The 16,889-nt window shown below is 58.7% G+C and overlaps 8 protein-coding genes across 8 annotated transcripts; 4 read left to right on the forward strand and 4 right to left on the reverse strand.

The window, feature by feature from the left end:
- Positions 1-177: 177 nt before the first annotated feature.
- On the reverse strand, positions 178-893 carry CC84DRAFT_1210422 (uncharacterized protein; the record flags this gene model as incomplete). Its single annotated transcript, XM_018182289.1, has 2 exons — positions 178-777; positions 869-893. The coding sequence occupies 2 exons, from the start codon at positions 891-893 to the stop codon at positions 272-274; spliced, it is 531 nt and encodes a 176-aa protein (XP_018029317.1). The 3' UTR covers positions 178-271.
- A 2,014-nt stretch (positions 894-2,907) lies between these two features.
- On the reverse strand, positions 2,908-4,332 carry CC84DRAFT_1191448 (uncharacterized protein; the record flags this gene model as incomplete). The annotated part of the gene is made up of 3 exons (XM_018181181.1): positions 2,908-3,275; positions 3,324-4,170; positions 4,216-4,332. 3 exons carry the CDS (start codon positions 4,330-4,332, stop codon positions 2,908-2,910), a joined length of 1,332 nt encoding a protein of 443 aa, XP_018029318.1.
- Positions 4,333-4,388: 56 nt separating this feature from the next.
- CC84DRAFT_410778 (uncharacterized protein) lies at positions 4,389-5,596 on the forward strand. The gene has a single exon (XM_018186099.1). The coding sequence runs from the start codon at positions 4,718-4,720 to the stop codon at positions 5,333-5,335; it is 618 nt and encodes a 205-aa protein (XP_018029319.1). The 5' UTR covers positions 4,389-4,717; the 3' UTR covers positions 5,336-5,596.
- On the forward strand, positions 5,054-6,187 carry CC84DRAFT_410980 (uncharacterized protein). The gene has a single exon (XM_018186100.1). It carries the CDS (start codon positions 5,495-5,497, stop codon positions 6,071-6,073), a length of 579 nt encoding a protein of 192 aa, XP_018029320.1. The 5' UTR covers positions 5,054-5,494; the 3' UTR covers positions 6,074-6,187.
- Positions 6,188-8,958: 2,771 nt separating this feature from the next.
- CC84DRAFT_1191449 (uncharacterized protein) lies at positions 8,959-10,439 on the forward strand (the record flags this gene model as incomplete). Its single annotated transcript, XM_018181182.1, has 3 exons — positions 8,959-8,989; positions 9,171-9,235; positions 9,285-10,439. The coding sequence occupies 3 exons, from the start codon at positions 8,959-8,961 to the stop codon at positions 10,437-10,439; spliced, it is 1,251 nt and encodes a 416-aa protein (XP_018029321.1).
- A 305-nt stretch (positions 10,440-10,744) lies between these two features.
- Positions 10,745-13,182, reverse strand: CC84DRAFT_1169684 (uncharacterized protein). Its single transcript, XM_018179724.1, has 2 exons — positions 12,198-13,182; positions 10,745-11,795 (listed from the first exon to the last, which is right to left on the reverse strand). The coding sequence occupies exons 1-2, from the start codon at positions 12,981-12,983 to the stop codon at positions 11,124-11,126; spliced, it is 1,458 nt and encodes a 485-aa protein (XP_018029322.1). The 5' UTR covers positions 12,984-13,182; the 3' UTR covers positions 10,745-11,123.
- A 145-nt stretch (positions 13,183-13,327) lies between these two features.
- On the forward strand, positions 13,328-14,446 carry CC84DRAFT_1223260 (C-3 sterol dehydrogenase/C-4 decarboxylase-like protein; the record flags this gene model as incomplete). The annotated part of the gene is made up of 1 exon (XM_018183476.1): positions 13,328-14,446. The coding sequence occupies one exon, from the start codon at positions 13,328-13,330 to the stop codon at positions 14,444-14,446; it is 1,119 nt and encodes a 372-aa protein (XP_018029323.1).
- A 53-nt stretch (positions 14,447-14,499) lies between these two features.
- CC84DRAFT_1169686 (UBC-like protein) lies at positions 14,500-16,525 on the reverse strand. Its single transcript, XM_018179725.1, has 5 exons — positions 16,317-16,525; positions 16,233-16,266; positions 15,953-16,178; positions 14,882-15,904; positions 14,500-14,820 (listed from the first exon to the last, which is right to left on the reverse strand). Exons 1-5 carry the CDS (start codon positions 16,347-16,349, stop codon positions 14,808-14,810), a joined length of 1,329 nt encoding a protein of 442 aa, XP_018029324.1. The 5' UTR covers positions 16,350-16,525; the 3' UTR covers positions 14,500-14,807.
- Between the last annotated feature and the right edge of the window lie 364 nt (positions 16,526-16,889).

The raw sequence follows: 16,889 nt of genomic DNA on the forward strand, positions 1-16,889 counted from the left end.
CTTGCAACATGCCAGACCACCCTCCCAAGCCTATTTGTTCCCGAACAATACTCTTCCAATACCTTCGAAGTCTCCATAGCCGGCAACATACCTACAGCCCCGTGACCCTCCCCTTTCCACGCAACTAAACTCCTTAGGACGCCACAGCAACAACCTACCTCTTCTCCCCTGGGTGCAAGAATTTTGCCTGCGGCCCGGTCACCCTGATACAAGGCCCGACCACGGCCATCTACAGCGCCGCAAATGTGCCACCCGGGGACATCACGACTGTTCACTCGTGTGCGCTGTCGCCAGCGGGTGAGCTCACGACTGCGGAGTGCACGATGACGAGCCACTGGCCAAACCATGACTGCTGCTCTGGCTCGGATACGAAGCAGTATCCGCATGGGAGCGGGTTCGCGTTTCCGACGTATTCCGCCATACTGACAGCTGGTAGCACTACAGGGGTTGAGAGTACGGCGGCGGCTGAGAGCATGGGGAGCGTGACGCGGTCCTTAGCGAGTGCGTCAATTGCTTCGTCGATAGTATCCTCCGCCGCAGAGGTATCGACTACTGCATCCATAGATTCTGCTTCTGCTACGTCTGGCTTGTCGAGTGAGGCTAGGACAGGGACAATTCCCGACGCCGGTGGCGAGTAGTACGCAGAGTATTGGGAGCGAACCGTCGGGTGGGATGGCTCCTGCTGGGGCGACAACTCCCTCCCGCGTTGTGGAAGTTTGTATGGGTCTTGTTGGAGAGTTGTTGTGGCTATAATTGTTGTTGCGAATGTAGTGCTTCCTAGACATCCGTACAGCAATATCAGCAATCGTAAACATTGAATCATATAGAACATAATAAGGCGAGGAGATACAATTTGAGTCCTATTTACGATGCGCAGACACCGTTGCAAACATCATTGAATACAACTCATTGAGCTCTCAGGGCGAACACACGACTTCTTTACCAAGCCCCCGAAAGGCCGTAGTCCTACTAACACGGCGCCGCGATGCTGTATTGCCCGCCTGACGCGCTGCTAATGCCGTTCACGAATTGGAGCCGCGCGGAGTCCTTCTCGACCGCGGATTTCAGTCCCGCGGTGCTGAGCGCAGGCGAGACGAGCGACACGCGCAGCAATCCGCTGGACACAGTAGTCTTCTACTATGCACAGTTAATGCGACAAGGGCCGGAGGTGCCCAAAGTGATAGTCATCCTAGGGGAGGACCATGCTGGGAATTACTGGCTGACGGGGACGCTGCTGCCGGCGGCGTGGGCGAGGACGGAGGAGGAGTTGGAGAGGATGTGAGAGCGCGATGGAGCGAGGTTAGAGATGGACGATACAGCCAGTAGCAATACGTGTGCCAGAGTGAGATAGAAAGAAAAACCGCCTGTGATGCTTAACCGACTTTCGCAAGCCTCGAGCCCAGCAAAACGCACTGCAAGAACCGATTAGAGTGCCAGACAGCAACCGATCCCAAAGCCAAAAGAGTGATACAAATCCCCCTTATCCAGCACCCCAACGCCAGCTGCAAAACGCCGCATGATGCACACACCTCTCCCCTAGGTTCTCCCTAGATTAGAATCAAACGCGCCAAACCCCAACCCCATCCATCCATGCATTCAACAACCCTGACCAAAGGCCCCAAACCACCGGCACCGCGAGAGCTCCACACAACGGTTATACCAACACCATCCCCACCCAACGCCGACCGTCTCCAAGTCCGAAGACCGCGTCCCGTCAACAGCCTCCTCTACCCCCAACGTTGGCCTCACCAGCCCTTAGCTCCCGCCCTTAACCCAATCGGCCGACCCAACGCCCGCTCATCGTTCAGCCCCAGGCATTTCCCACCTTGCCTCCATCCCAAGCTGCTTCCATCCTTTCCCCGGCCCGTTGACCCAGCGCTAAACCCCAGCCTAGCAACGACTCAACTCACAACCCTGCGCCTCTCCATCCGCAATCTTGGGGAGAGAAAAAAGAAAAAACATGCCAGTTACTGTATACATTGTTACATTGCACTACAGCAAACGAACGGATCGCAACGAACACCATATGGAGCCTTAAACCTCACTTCCAGCTCACCGTCATCGTCCTTCCAGCCTCCCCACAACCTTAAGTCGTCGCGCTACGAGTACGCACGGCTTCAGCCGCTGACGTAGGTAGCATGTGGTAGACTCACTCGAGCGTCACGCTCGGGAGACTTGCCCTCGTCTCGTGGTGGGAAGCATATTCCTTGTAATCACTTGCTTGCCCTCGTCTCCCTAGACCACTAGAGCACGTGGCAGCGACTAATCATGCTGCACGACAAAATGTGACATCAATAAAAAATTCCCAGAGCACTATCTGCATGCACGACCGAGGTCTGGACATTATTCCTCGCGTGTGCTAAAACACCAATCCAGCCGTATTAATTACGATACATGAGCCAAGCAAGCGTACTTTTGACAATCGATCGCGACAGTGCATATCGACCCTGTATTCCTATGCTCCGCAGGCGCCTGCAAACCCACAAGGTTCATCCGTTTCCCGTCTGAAATAAAGTACTCCTCCCTACGCCCAATGTTGGCAATGGATATCTCGAGTGTAGCCGAATAGAACCGCTCTCTGAGCCTTAATTTCTTGCTGCGCCGGAGGCACACTTGCCTCGAACGCTGGAATCACCTCCTCAAGACCAGATGCTGATTGCTCCACCTCTTGTGTTTTCGAATGACAAAGGAAATAGGTTCCGCCGAGGACGACGCCGGGGCGAGATGTATGTAACAAGAGCCGTGAAGAATAGGTGATGCAAGGGTATGCTATTGTACAGAAGATGGGGTCAGCTTTCCACGAACCATCATTGCAATTATAGACCGAGCGTCCAAGTGGACTCGCGGCATACGTGGTCGGATGTGGTCGAGAAATTCTGTCTGAGCCTAGATTGCAGACGGACGCGACTAGCGGTGAGGGTGGTCGTAGGTGCGGGGACCAGCGAATTCGACTCCTTGCATCGCCGTAGGAGGAGGGGCTGCCCATTGTGGTGCTTGCGGATGGTTCTGTTGCTGTTGAAGCGGCGGCAAGGTATTCGTGGTCGACGGTGGTGCATTGCCGTACTGCTGGGCCAGCTGGCCTGTCACATTTCCATATACGTGCGGCTTGCCCGGATCGGCTCGCTGAAGATTCTGCCACACAGCAATTATCTCGTTTCGTAGCAGCTCGTTCTCTTCTCGGTACCGATAAGCATGCTCAGCTTCAGGTCGTAGCCGAGCGTTCTCATTCCGGGTATTCTCATGAGCGCGGGCCAGGTTCTTGATGTATTCAATGGCTACCACATGTCAGCGAGGTCAACAATAGTCCATGCGAGAGGCTTCACATTTCGTCAAGATTTCCCACTTGCTGGACTTGCTCCCAGGTGAATTGGGCAAAATAGCGTTGAGTTCATCAAACAAGTTCTTCATCTCACTCCTTCGCTTTCGTTCGGCCATTTTGTGGCTGACGCGGAGCTCGGGGGTACGACTGTAGTTACCACCTCCGGCAGCGGCCGCCTGTTCCGCGGTCTGCAGACTTGTGACATTACGATGTTGCATCGAGTGATGGTGGGTAGTGGGGATATCTGCCAGAGTCAGTGGATGATGAAAAAGGAAGACGTCCATTTCCTTACCATCGTCCAGTCTCTTCTGTCCGGTCGGGAGGTTCGAGTCCGTTGTGAAGATACTGCTGTTGATGGACGCAGCAAAACTGTTCTGACGTGACGGGACGGAGTGCCCAACGCTAGAGTCACCACTGCTGGAACCCCTCCTGTCCAGTTCAGGCTCGGCGGGGAAAGCCCAAGCGTAACCTTTCGTTGGCGCAGCAGCCATGGGATCAGGCATGCCCGACACACTGCGCGGATTGGGATTGATGACGGGTGCTCTGCGTGGAGGGTGGTTCGTGCGAACCCCAGCTCTGGGGCCAAGGGGCGATAATGGTGAGGCGCCATTCGGACGTTGGTCGACCGCAGTGATACCTCGCTGTTGTTGTAGATTCGAGACGAGGGATACACGAGAAGCATTCTGGCTATCGTAGGGCGATCCTGGGCTGATGGCAAGATGGGCCATGCCACCATTCATGCGGCTATCAACACTACTACGGCGGGAATCGTACACAGACTGCTGTGAGCTTGCCTCAAAGCTAAGACGATTGTCAAAGCCCTGGTTGAGCGAGGGTAGAGCATTTGGCGGCTACGAAACGGTTAGTCAACTTCGTTACAGTCGAAAGAGACACACCTGGTGTTGTATCGAGGACACGCCGGACGGATACCGTGCCGACGAAGGTGTGTCGGGCGCTCCATTGCGCGACGGCGAGTCCTCGGCATTCAGAATTGTCTGCAGCTGCAAGCCCATCGTGTTTGACACGCCCGAGGAATCTGGTGTGGGTCAGCACAGGGGTCGACTATAGTTTATGCGGAATGTTGGGCCGGAGATAGGATCAGAGGGGAGGGATAACAAGTCAACACTCACGCTTACTCTGAGAAACAGACCAGTTGCCAGAGTCACGGGCTTCGCGAGACTCAGACTGCTGTCGCAGGCGCGCTGGGCTCTGGTCGGGAGACAAGTTGCTCGTGAGGGATGCTATCGAAGGCAGTGCCTGAGACAGGCTTGACGGGTGCTGAGGGCCTCATTAGTAGACGTCCGACGGTGTAGCTGCTGACTTTGCCGAGTCCAGCCGCGCGGGCAGGCACGTGTGCACGTGTGGTCGGGTGCCCAATTTATCGCCCACGTTGTCCCAATGTCGAATGTGGGCGTTGAGGAGGCAGTGGGCAAATGTGGGGATAAGGAAATATATAAACGCACCTGTGATCGTTGTTGTTGTTGTTGTTCCATGACGGCAGACGCAGCGCGCTGGTCGTGCACTTTGCACTACGGCGGTCTAACAGGAATCTCAGGCGAGCTGGAGGTTCGGAGGGTGATGCAGAGAGCGCCAGTCGAAGGGCGGACCAATGAAGAGCGCGCAATCGGACAGCCTTTCCGACGTATGGTGATGTGCTGTGCGGAGTGTCGGCGGCAGCGGGTGCAGCAGGAGAGCGAATTGGCAGAGGGCGGGAGCAGAGAGCAGTGGAGCAAGAGTGAAGGAGGGCGAGCGGGGGCAGATACACAGCAGGCAGTGACGGCGCACGGGATGGAGGATGTCCTTTCTGGGAGTCTACTCTTGCGCGAGGCGGGGCAGCAACGACTGACGGGCGCGTTACCAAGCAGCGCTCGATTTCAGGGAGCAGGCGCAGACAGCGTCCTGCGAGCCGGATACCAGGAATCCAGTCACTGCGCGGCGTGGGCGCTCGCAGTGCTGGGTGGTGCTCCTCGGGCGCGCAGCAGCAGCAACAGCAACACCACGCCAAAGCAGAGATAGCCGCGTCGCCTCACACGTCGACCATGGACTTGCCGGCGCGCACGCGGCGAAAGGGGACGTGGCTGCAGCAGGCTCGGGCGGCGTGCTGCGGAGGACTTGAATGGCAGCTGTGGCGGCGCACGGCGTTGGGATGGCTGGATCTGATCTGGGGGGTCCGCGATGAGAGCTGGGGCAGGACTCGAGGGCTGCAACGAGTGGTTGAGCAGTGGCGTCGTGTGCCCGTCGCACGGCCAGAAAGGTCGTCGTCACAGGAAGACGAGGCGGAGAAAACAAAAGTCTGCAGGCGGGCGGGCTGGGATCGGGCGGCGTGTCTGGGGCGCACAGCGAGCTCAATCGCGGTCATTCGAGTTACTCGGGCACAGCAGAGGTCCGGCGCGCAAACATATCCCGGGGCAGAACAGATGCAACCTGGAGGAGGAAGGGAGCGGTGGGCACGTCGCAGCAGCTCCCTCGAACGGGTGGGCGCTGGCAGGCGTGCCTTGCATGCAACGGCCGTACCTGGGGGGCAGAACGCGCGATGAATGGCCAACAGCAGGTGGACGCGGGCTCGAGGGGGCCGAGGGCCTGGACGTGTGTACAACAAGGCGGGACGGACAGCAAAGTGGAGGTCACTGGAGCTTCGGCGGAGCACTCAGCAAGACTTGGGCGGAGAGCGATCCGCAAGGGCACGGCGGCGGCCAATTAATGCAGCTGACGCGCCCAGGACGATGCGCTTGCACGTGGGAAATCGTTCAATAAGGCTTCGTGTATCGCAGCAGGGCCCCTAGTGGCGGCTACCTGCACCTAATATGGCGCCCTGTCTTGTGCGCGAACAGGTGCGCGAGGTCAGACAGCGGGGACGGGTGCTGGCGACGTACCAAGACGAGGAAACCGCCCGGCGCGCCCGCGCACGACAGCATTCCACCATCTGAGGGCGAGCGCGGCATGTGGGAAGCATCGCAGGACCCGGGCGGGCGAGGCCACCAGCATGCCTGTTCGTCTGCGCCACGAGGAGCCAGCGGAAGAAGCAACTCTGTGCCGCGACGATCAGGTCCGCATTGGGCCGCCGTGCGGGAGCCCCTCGTGCTCCGCCGTCATTGTCGACACTGGACGTGTGCGCGACGTGGCCCACGGCCTGGCGGCGCGATGCCAATCCGCGCGCCCACACGCTGCGACAAGACACGCAACCGTGGGTGCCCGCCGTACGTGGACCGCCGTTGTCCGTCAGAATCCTGCGTTTGGTGTCGGGCCCGCCAGCCAGCATGGCCGTGGCCCATCGCAATCGTCCCGCGGCCCGCTCGGACCATGCCCGCCCACGTTTTCATCCATGGTTGGTTTCCCCGGCTCTTTTCGATGCCGCCGCCGCCAATGCGCTTGTGAACGACGCCCATCTGCACGCCTGCTGAACCCCGATCCCAGAGGGATGCTCTGTTGCCTCGTCCCAGCTGCTCCCAGGTCGACGGCTGCAATCCTCGTTTCGACTTTTGCCAGAGCCACCGCCTGCACTCAGCCTCATTTGCCCTGCCAATGACAGCCGCCCAGGAATGCTGCTTACTTTGCCGGTGGTCAAAACCGCTTGAACCACCTCTCCCAGAACCGTGTTTTGAGCACCCTTTAGCGGCACATGTCGAGTCTCGCATCGCTCTTTCGGCCACCGCTTGCATTTCAACACGTTCGGTAGCTCGGAATCGGCAGCCTCAATCGCCCATGCCAGAGCCCGCGTGCGAGGGGCTAGGTTTTGCTGCAGCACGCTCAATGGGAATCCAGGAGGTAGCACAGCATTTCAAAGTCACGTTAGCATCGCAGCAGTGCGCCAACGCTAGGATTGTCATCGCTCGAAGCTTCCTTTGGCACGGCTGCTTCTCGGCAACGGAGCATCAGGGCCAGTCGGAGCCTGAACCGGTAGACAGACGGAGACGCGAGCCATGGATATCCAGGCACGTTGGATCGTACGACCAGCGGAGATTATTTCGCACGTCACTGCTGTGGGTGACATGAGCGACGTTGCCACTGACTTGACAACAATTGTGGGTCTTGATAAAGAGGCAGCTGTGGTCCTGCGGTATCCACAATACTTACGTTACACAGCGAAGCGGCCAAGGGGGCCATCTCCAGCTTCGAGCGGATTCACGCGTCCAGGTACGAAAAGAGATACTGCTAACAATCTGCTGTGGACCGGAGCGCTCCGCCCACTGCAAAGTCTCAGCATGTTTCTCCATTGTGCTCGGCGGCTCCCTTCCTGCGTCCATTCACTTCGAGCTCCGTGATACCCGTCTTCGAGCGCTCTGAAGCCGCATGCAACGCAATAGCGTGTCGCCATGTCACCGTCCTCATATCGCACCCGAGCTGGAAGGTGCGACCACACCGTGATCCGAGAACCAGGTCGTAGTCAGACGGCTTTGTGTGAGGCGTTGTTGCACGTCTTGTGTGCTTGGAGGTGACACAATTGCTTTCCTGATCTGGATCGCAGACCCCGCGTGTCCCTGATTGGTGCGTCGTGTCTCGCACCGAGTTCTGTCTAGGTACGGAATGGGCAGTACCGACCTCTGTTCTCCGTAACATCCAACGTGCGCCGTACTGCATATCATGAAACTTTGGGAAGGCACACAGCGTCGGTAGCCGGCTCAAGATGCTTTCGCCCACAGTTCCAGAGCTGCCGTGTCTGGACAGCAAAGCCGATGACCCTTGCAGGCATTCTACTTACTACGCGAGAAAGTTTATGCTGGACAGCAAGTACCCTGTAGCGATTGCGCTCCGCGGCACTCGGTACGGCGACGAGCAAGGATTTCACAGGTATCAATCAACCAAACACGTGGTCGTACGATACTCCCCACGGCCCTGACTCCGCGATCGTAGCCATGATATGGCGTGCAGAAACCAACCTCACACAAGGTCGCGCAGACAGACAGCACGTTTGCAGGCAAGGAGAATTCCGTCCACACGCCTGCTGTCGTGCGCCAGGTGTCAACCTGCCAGTAACAGATCCGGCCCCAGGTACGACTGTTGGGGGCTCTTTGGTGGCACGATCGTCCTACCCTGTCAGGCAAGGTATGTGGTGCTCCACCAGCAGGGCGGCCCGCATCAAGCGTTTGATAGAGAAACACGGCATGCAGGCGCTTCGAGCACCTGAACAGACATAGATAGATGGATAGACAGGAGGGTGGAGGGGAAAGGGCAGAGCGTAGGCAGAGTGTTGAGCGTACGGCCGCTGTCGGCAGGACGACATCTTCACGACAGCGGGCAAATCTGCCTTACCATAGGTCCGATGTCTCCGTTGCAAATATTGCCGTGGATTGCATGTGTAGTCACAAATAAGATCAGCATATAGCGAAGGTACAGCTCGACGCGAACGCGAGCACGGAACGGCATGTGTACCTTCTCGAACGGCGCGGACGCGAAACCCTATACAGATGGACTTTGAGCAATCGGGCAAGCCCGAGATGAATCTAAGACTTTCGATATCGGGGCCAGGCGCGCATGCAGAGACGATTGACGGGCAGCGGACTCCGCGAGGCGGTGATCCTGGACCAGGGCAATAAAAGGATTGCCGCGCTGCTGCAAGCTTGCGCGCAGTGCTGAAAATCACCGAGGATGTCAAGGTTGTCGTCTGTGCAGCCCCGGCCCGTTCGCCAGACTTTGTCGAGATGGGGCTCGGCGCAAGCCTAGCTGGAAGCGGTAGGAGGTAGAGGGAGGGACAGTCACGTGCGAACGCCTGCCTGTGGAGCTTCATGGAGCTTGGAAAAGTCGCGCCGTGGGGCAATAGAACACAGACGCGCCATGGCCGGCGAAGAGCCGCTGGACCTGGCATCCCTGGATGCGACCGTAGCGGCGAGGCGTGCTGCATCTGCAGCCCGAGCCGAGAGCGTATGTCGCAAAGACGTGTTTCCGTTCTTGGAGCTTCCTCGAGAGCTCCGCGACCAGGTAAGTCCTACCCTGCAGTCTGAGCAAGAGCAAGCTCACACACCACCAGATTTACGACTATGCCTTCAATATCCCAGAAGACCGTGCTGACCGCGCACTTCGCATCGAGCGACGGCATCTGAAATATTTCAGACCATCCGCCGCGTCCATCCTCTTGGTGCTGCATCATGAGTACTTCCTCTTGAACCGCCAAATTGCACGCGAGGCCCTCGGATTGCTCTTCAAGAACCACACCGTGTATCTCAGCTGTGGGCCGTATGTGCTGAAGCAGCTCCTCTCGCGGATCGAGGCCACAGGCGGCCCTGGCAAACGATGGCTGAAGCGGATCAAGAGGATCGAGCTGGACTGGGTCACCTTCCCCAACCTCCGCATATACCCCCCGGAGCGGAGCGAGGGTAAGGACGAGTGGTACTGGGAGCACGACAACCATGAAGTCGACGTCGACTACATCCGCGGCGCGCAGTACAGCGGCCATTACGACGAGCACGACTACGAGGGCGGCTACTACGACGACAACTTCTACGAAGCCGAAGACGCCTCGCTGTATCCCACGTGGCCGGGCCGCAGCACTGCCGCCGCCGCCGCCAACCCCAACGACCCCTTCGGCTTCTCCACGCACTATCCCTTCGCCGACCCTGCGCGCCCCGACGCCGTTACCGCCTCAGACATCGACTCCAAGCTCGACCTCCTCGTCTCCCTCGAAGTCACCCCCCTCTTCGACTACCTCGCCTCCCCCGCGTTCGCCCTGAACAGCATTACGCTCCCGCTGTACTTCCTCTCCCGCGCTTCGCAACATCAGCGCACCGTCTCCCGCCCCGGATACACACTCCCGCTCAAGATCCGATACTGGGTCCACAACTGCATCCATGCGCTGCTCATGCTGCGGGACTCTGACACACTACAAGAAGTCAGGGTCAAGTACATCCCCTGGGATGTCTGGGCGAGCATGGAGCCCGCGGATGATTTGAGGCGGATGGTGGAGATGGGTGTGTGGTTTCGGGGTTCTGAGGAAGGGAGCGGCGAGAGGGAAGGCGAGGGCGAGGCGTTTCGCGCTGTGTGGGCAGGTCTGGCGGGGAAGGGGGCGTGCAATGGGGACGAGAGGATGGGGTTAAGAGCTGAGGTGCGGTTTGTAAAGTGGGAATTTGATTTGGATAAGCGGGTGGGGGATGAGCTGGAGGTTGTGTTCACGAAGGGGGTGGAGTAGGCCGATCGAGGTCCGATTTGTCTGTGGATTGACCATCGTCCTTCCGACCATATATCGAGATTCTGGCCCTAGGAAACAATGGCTGGACAACAGCCTGAGTGCATTGCGTCCACGAGGAGCCGTGCGGCGGCATTGAAACCTTTGACCTGGTACGTTGTATGGTGGGTTGTACTTTGCTTGCCATGTATGTGACCGGCAGCAACGAGGTCTTCTCACGGCTCATTTTCGACCGCCGAAAGGAGGGGCGGAAATCAAAGAAGATAACCCAGAGGTTGTACCGTGCACATCAGCCACACCACCAAAAACCACATGAGCCCTAATCGCCGTGAACCGCAGGACTTCAAAACAATGTAATGCCAATGGCCGAATACCTCGTGCGTCAGCTTAATCGTGCAGCGCTACCCGAGATCGAGAGGTGTAGTAGCTCCTCTACCAATACAATACTGATGGACTGTAAGAGGAAGGTTGTTGGATGTAGGAAGACGCGCGGGGAGCGGGACGTCGGGGTTGACATGATCTGGCGAGATGAAGTTGGAGCACGGTTATGTAGACATGGGAAGTAAGCTCGTGAGTCGTACGCCAGGGTACATATTGATCTCTGATCCCAAGTCGACGCTTATTCAAACCGCGGACGCACCCACGCGCGCAACATTCTCGATATCCTCTCACGCCACCCCACCATCCTCACCCATCAAACTCCCCATCCCCATCATACCCCGCCTCCCCAGCCGCACCCTCTTCCTCATCTCCACCCCCTCCCTCCACCCACGAGACCGCCCGTACATGCTGCTTATCGAACCGCTCCAAAAGCCCAACCTCCCACTCCCCCCACCGCCGCGCACTCTCCGGCATGCCCCCCTGACTCTCCACCAACACACGCCCCAGCGCCTCAAACAGCACCCCTACAACCTCGACATCCTCCTCATCCACTTTTTCCACCTCGCCGGGCTGCAGCGGCGCCCAGGTTTGCCGCTTCCAGAAGACTTTCAGGGCGCGCGTGGGACCGCGCGTGTTGAGGCTAGAGGAGACAATCAGGTCGGGGGTGAAGACCCAGCAGAGGAGGGAGGGGACGGGCTCTGGTTCAGGCATGAGCCCGCTCGGTGAAGGTGGAGATGGAGAAGGAGGAAGGGGAGGATGCACGTGGAAGCGGCGCACGTTTTGGTTTTCGATGAGGTGGAGGAGACGGGCTGCGATCCAGTGCTGAGGGGGGAAGGAAAGTGGTTTCTGAGGTTGAGCTTGTGGAGTAGGCGTGGAGACGCCGATGCACCATTTCCAGATGCGGTGGCCGGAAGAAGAGGGGTCGGGAGCGCCGAGGAGGAAAGTGCAGTGCGTGCAGTGGAGGGCGGTGGGTGAGGTCTGGTCGGCGTTAGTGTGGGGGGACTGGTATGTATGTGCTAAGAATCGGATATTGTGAACGGTAGAGAGAAAAGTGTATGAGCTGTGGATTGAAAGGATCGTGACGTGATTTGATGCGATGTAGCCTGCTCTAATCCCGCGATGCCCACGGGCCTTCGGACACAGCAGTGAAATGAGCAGGCCGCTCCTTCACAGCACCAGCAGACCCGTCGTCCCAGGAGAGGATCCGAAGGCCCATCGTCCCGAGGCGAGGATCCGGAGGCGTGCGAATTAAGTGTGGGAGCCTGTCCTTCTAGGGCATTTGTATCGGCGACGTGTGCCATGGAAAGGCTGCAGCCACCTTCTTGATACCCACCAAACCACATTTGTAGTATGACGACAAAAAAGAGCGTTGCGACCTACCTCGATGCCTGTGCAGTCCCCCTCGTCGAGCAAGAAGCTCCCCAGGTCAACAAAGCCTATGCCTTTCGCGGCCTGTAGCCTGTTACTGGCGGCATATCCCTTGTTCCCGATGGCCTCCTCGTTCGCGTGGTCGTGCAGGTGGTGCTCGTCCGGCTTGTGGCAGTGCCAGAAGTCCATCATCTCGGCCCAGTTCTCGTTGGGCAGGTCTCTCCACTCGCGTACCACGCCGGCCGGCACAATAACTCTCTCGCAGCTCTTGCAGTGGATGGTGACGTCGGTCGCGCCGTTTAGCGACGCGCCATCCCACGGCACGATGTTGGCCTTGCGGTCTTCGGACAGCAGCGCCCCGAGCATGTTCGAGCCTTCTTTCTCTTCGATCTGCAGCCGCAGCGTCAGGTCCTTGCTCGGCGGATTGGCGGGCAGCGACAGCGCTGCGTCGCCCCCTCCTTGCACCTGTATCGGGAGCTTGATCGTAGCTGACGTGCCCTCGTGTGTGACGGTCACGGCGCACCCATTGCTTTCGAGCCTCGCCTTCGTCTCGCGCGTGTATTCGGTTCGGAGCGACGCGAACAACGTAACCGTCCGGATGTTCAGGAGCAGCTCCGCGTAGAGCACGATGGCGCTGTCGTTCATAGCAAGCCGCGGTTCAGGCTCCTGCGCGTCCTGCAGCAAGTTCGGCGACGCGACGGTCGGGGGCGATCGGCGGGGCGTAGTCGCGATCCTCACCGTTTCCTCGGAGAGCCCGAGCGCGTCGTAGGCGGACGCGGGAAGCGGAGGGGACGGCATGGTGCGGTCGCGCAAGCCATACTGGTGCGTGTGGTGGGAAGAATGCAAGTGAGCGCGAGCTGTCGACGGGAGCTAATATCACCATGGGTCCCGAAGAATCTCCGTGATCACAACTACACCGCATGCGTGCAAGACGACTGCCGTTGCCTCGAAGTTTCCACTTGCAAGAGGTGAAGTATGTCGGAGAAAGCCATGTCCAAGTCCACACGGGCGGATCGACGGGCACTTCGACCCGGGTACGAGTGCCCAGACCCTGGCCCGCAGCGGAAGCCATTTTGATAGCTCGAAATTACTCCCTCTCCTCCGCACCCACAACACCACCCACCCAGGCCCAGTTGTCCACCATGGCGGCAGCCAAAGCCCCCGTCCCCTCGCTCGGCCACGTCCTCGTCGTCGGCGGCTGCGGCTTCCTTGGCTCGCACATCGTCTCCCTCATCGCAAAGCGACACCCCCAAACCCGCATCTCCGTCCTCGACCTGCGTACCACCGCCAACCGCCACGCCTCCCCCACCGTCTCCTACCACGACGGCGACATCACCGACCTCCACGCACTTGAAGCCCTCTTCGCACAGCTCCGCCCAGACGCAATCATCCACACTGCCTCCCCGCACTTCCACCTCCCCCCCGCCGTGCACGACAAGGTCAATGTCGAGGGGACGAAGAATCTACTTGCTGCAGCGCAAGAGACGGGGGTAAAGGCCTTTGTGTACACGTCCTCCGCGTCCGTGATCCTCGGCCCAGAAACCGAGCTCGTCAACGCGAACGAAGACTGGCCCATGGTCACCGGCGCCGCGCAGCCAGAGCACTACACCAGCACCAAAGCGTACGCCGAGACCGCCGTGCTCGCCGCGAACCGCACCCCCGCGAGCTTCCTCACCTGCGCGATCCGCCCCGCCGGCATCTTCGGCGAGGGCGACGTGCAGCTCCTGCCGCCCATGCTCTCCGCGTTCCGCAAGGGACAGACCAAGTACCAGGTCGGCGCTAACGACAACCTGTTCGACTTTACGCACGTGGAGAACGTGGCGTACGGGCACCTGCTCGCGGTCCAGGCCCTGCTGTACAGCCACAAGATGCTGCCGACGGTGCCGCTGGACACGGAGCGCGTTGACGGCGAAGCCTTTTTCATCACCAACGGCCAACCTGTGTACTTCTGGGACTTTGCGCGGGCCGTGTGGCACGAGGCCGGGGATCGGCGGCCCCTCAGCGCCGTGTGGAAGCTCGATCGCGACTTTGCCATGGGCGTTGGCGCCATCTTGGAGAACTTGTTCTGGGTGCTGGGCCGGACGCCGAACATCACGCGCAAGCAGGTGAGGTATAGCACGTTGAGCAAGTACCACGACATCAGCAAGGCGAAGCGGAGGCTGGGGTATGCGCCGCTTGTGCAGCTGGATGAGGGGGTGCGGAGGGGTGTGCGGTGGCAGCTTGAGAACGAGGCGAAGGCGGCGCAGAAGAAAGATCAGTAGACAGACGCTTCCGGCTCACTAGTCACGGGATATAATACTTCTTAGTAAGAAAAGCTTGTAGATATTGTAATCACACAGCCAGATCCTGTCCTGGATCTGTCGTACCTATGGCCTTTCCCTTCATTGATAGCCATGCGGTTGTTAAAACACAGTAATGCGCCGTGCCAGAGGATGCACCCATCCAACCATTTCCATGCCGTTCAGTCCGAGTCGACCCGTGTAAATTAGAATACGCCGCAGAACACCGCCCGAGACTCCCAGTGCGTGGACCCAAGTGATAGGGGCCGGGTATCAACTCTCAATCTAGCATTGATGCGAAAGCCGTTATCGTCGTAAGATAGAACAAACCCAATGGACTGAATTAGAAGCAATTTCTACAGCAGCCGATTCAGCGTTAGCAGCCATTTGCAGGGGCCTGAATATGGCTTCACTTACTCAGCACTGTCTTGTGCCGACCGTCGAAGACGTCGGTTGTACAGCTTCTTCTGGTCTGGGCCACCCCAGAAGAGCTTCGCGGCTTCGAGGTTGACAAGAGTGCGCGGATCGTAGGCAGGTGACTCCTCCTCGATAGCCTCGATGATGGCCTCGATGTGTGAGCGCATGTCGTCCTTCCTGGTAGCATTGTAGCAGAGCACGCCATCTGGGGAGACGCGGTGATGGAAGATGGGCGTATCGAACTTCACGCGTGGTAGGACATCTGGGAACTTTGGACTGACGTGGATTATGATGCGGAACATGCCCCCGTCAAGGTGGGTCATTGGCCGACCGAAGAAGAGCAGACGCCAGACGAATGGGTTCTTGTCGACCAGGTCCAGGTCAAGCGTCACTGCGTCGTTCTTCTTGTAGTTCTCGACAATCTGCTCGAATTGTCGCTGGAGGTTGCTTGCGATGCCCATCTCCTTCTCAACAGCTCTCATGCCTTCAGTGGCCCAGCCCAGCGTTTCTTCATTCAGTTTCGCTAGGATCGTTTGGAGGCGCTCCTTGAGCTGCGGGTACTGGAAGATGCCCTCCATGGTATTGCCTGGGCCCTCGAAAGGCATCTTTTCGAAACGCTCGCCCTCCCTATGTTTTTTCATCTCAGCGTCGATGCTCGCAAGATACGACTCATAGTACCAGAGGAAACGTCGCTTGCAAAGGTCCTTGAACGGCTCGAAGGGTGCGTCGCCAGCGCCAGACTGGTAGTCCTCCTCTGCATTGTAAACAGTCACTTGAGACGGCTTTCCCCGCTTGATGCCCAGGTAGTCCTCCAGTCGCTCGATCACGGAAATCCGCAGTGTCTCGTGCCGAATCTTGGCTACGTAAGCAGCCTGATTCTTCTTATCGTAGTCGGATTTGGCGTCTTCGAAGCCGGGCTCATTCTCGTACGGGTTCGTAGACATGAGGCTCTGTATGGAAATCAAGATCGACTCCAGACCTTGTGCGGAAGACCACTCCTCGCCCCGCTCGCCGCGCCATGTGCTGCACACGGTTAGCCTGCCCCCTTGCTCTACGCAACATTGCCCATACCCAAGAATTGACAAGCAGACCTTGCCGCCAGCGTAAATGTTCGGGTTAAACCTGGTATGTCCGCCGTTTGTTGTGATACACTGGACGTGAGGAGCTTTCGTGGGGTACTCTTTGGTGAACTTGGCGGTGAACTCAAAGAAGCCGAACTCGTAGGGGGTGTCTGGAGGCCCGATGATCAAGGCACGCACATGTCGAACGTCAATGTCGCGACAGGCAACCGCGAGAGCTGGCATACGTTAGCAGCTGGCGTAATCCTTAGGCAGCAATTATTGGGACTCACACAGATCCGAACCCCGCTGTATCTCGCTCAGTTCCTGGGGACCGTCAGCTTCTGCAGGTCTCATACGCGCAGCGGGACACGTACGCGTGTTATACGCAGGATCGATTGGTTCGACATCGTCGTGTGCACCTGTGCGAGGCCAAGCGCGGGGAGGGTCCGGGCAGGAGCTGCCGCAGTCGAGGTTGGACTAGTATGCTGGGGATTGTAATCAGCGAGAAGCGGGACGGTGGCGGGTGTTTGTAGTGTAGTTCAGAGGCCGCCGCCGTCTGCTCAAGGTTGCAGTGTGGAGCCTGGGTGAAGCAGCGCCAGCTCGCCGCGAGTTCAACTAGGGTGGGGCAGAACGCGGCAGGGATTAGGTCACTGCGGTTCGGGGTCTCCAACACCACGACCGTGCGCCCGGTCGTGGAGACACCGCTATTCGAGGTAACGAACGAGTGATTTTGGACGCCCCGAAGCGCTCCTGGGAGTTTGACTATCACAGCCGAGGCGTGCCTGCATCGAACTGTGTAGAGGGCGCTTGTGAGCAGACAGAAAGTTGGGGCGTCGTGCTCCTGGTCTTCACAATGTGAGCTATCACTGCATGCGCCAGCTTTGCGCTATGCGTGCTGCGACATGGCACTGACTTGTCTAGGGTCGTCTTTGCGCTGTTCGTGATCA

This window comes from Paraphaeosphaeria sporulosa (genome assembly GCF_001642045.1).
Source record: "Paraphaeosphaeria sporulosa strain AP3s5-JAC2a unplaced genomic scaffold CC84scaffold_16, whole genome shotgun sequence".
NCBI lineage: Eukaryota > Fungi > Ascomycota > Dothideomycetes > Pleosporales > Didymosphaeriaceae > Paraphaeosphaeria > Paraphaeosphaeria sporulosa.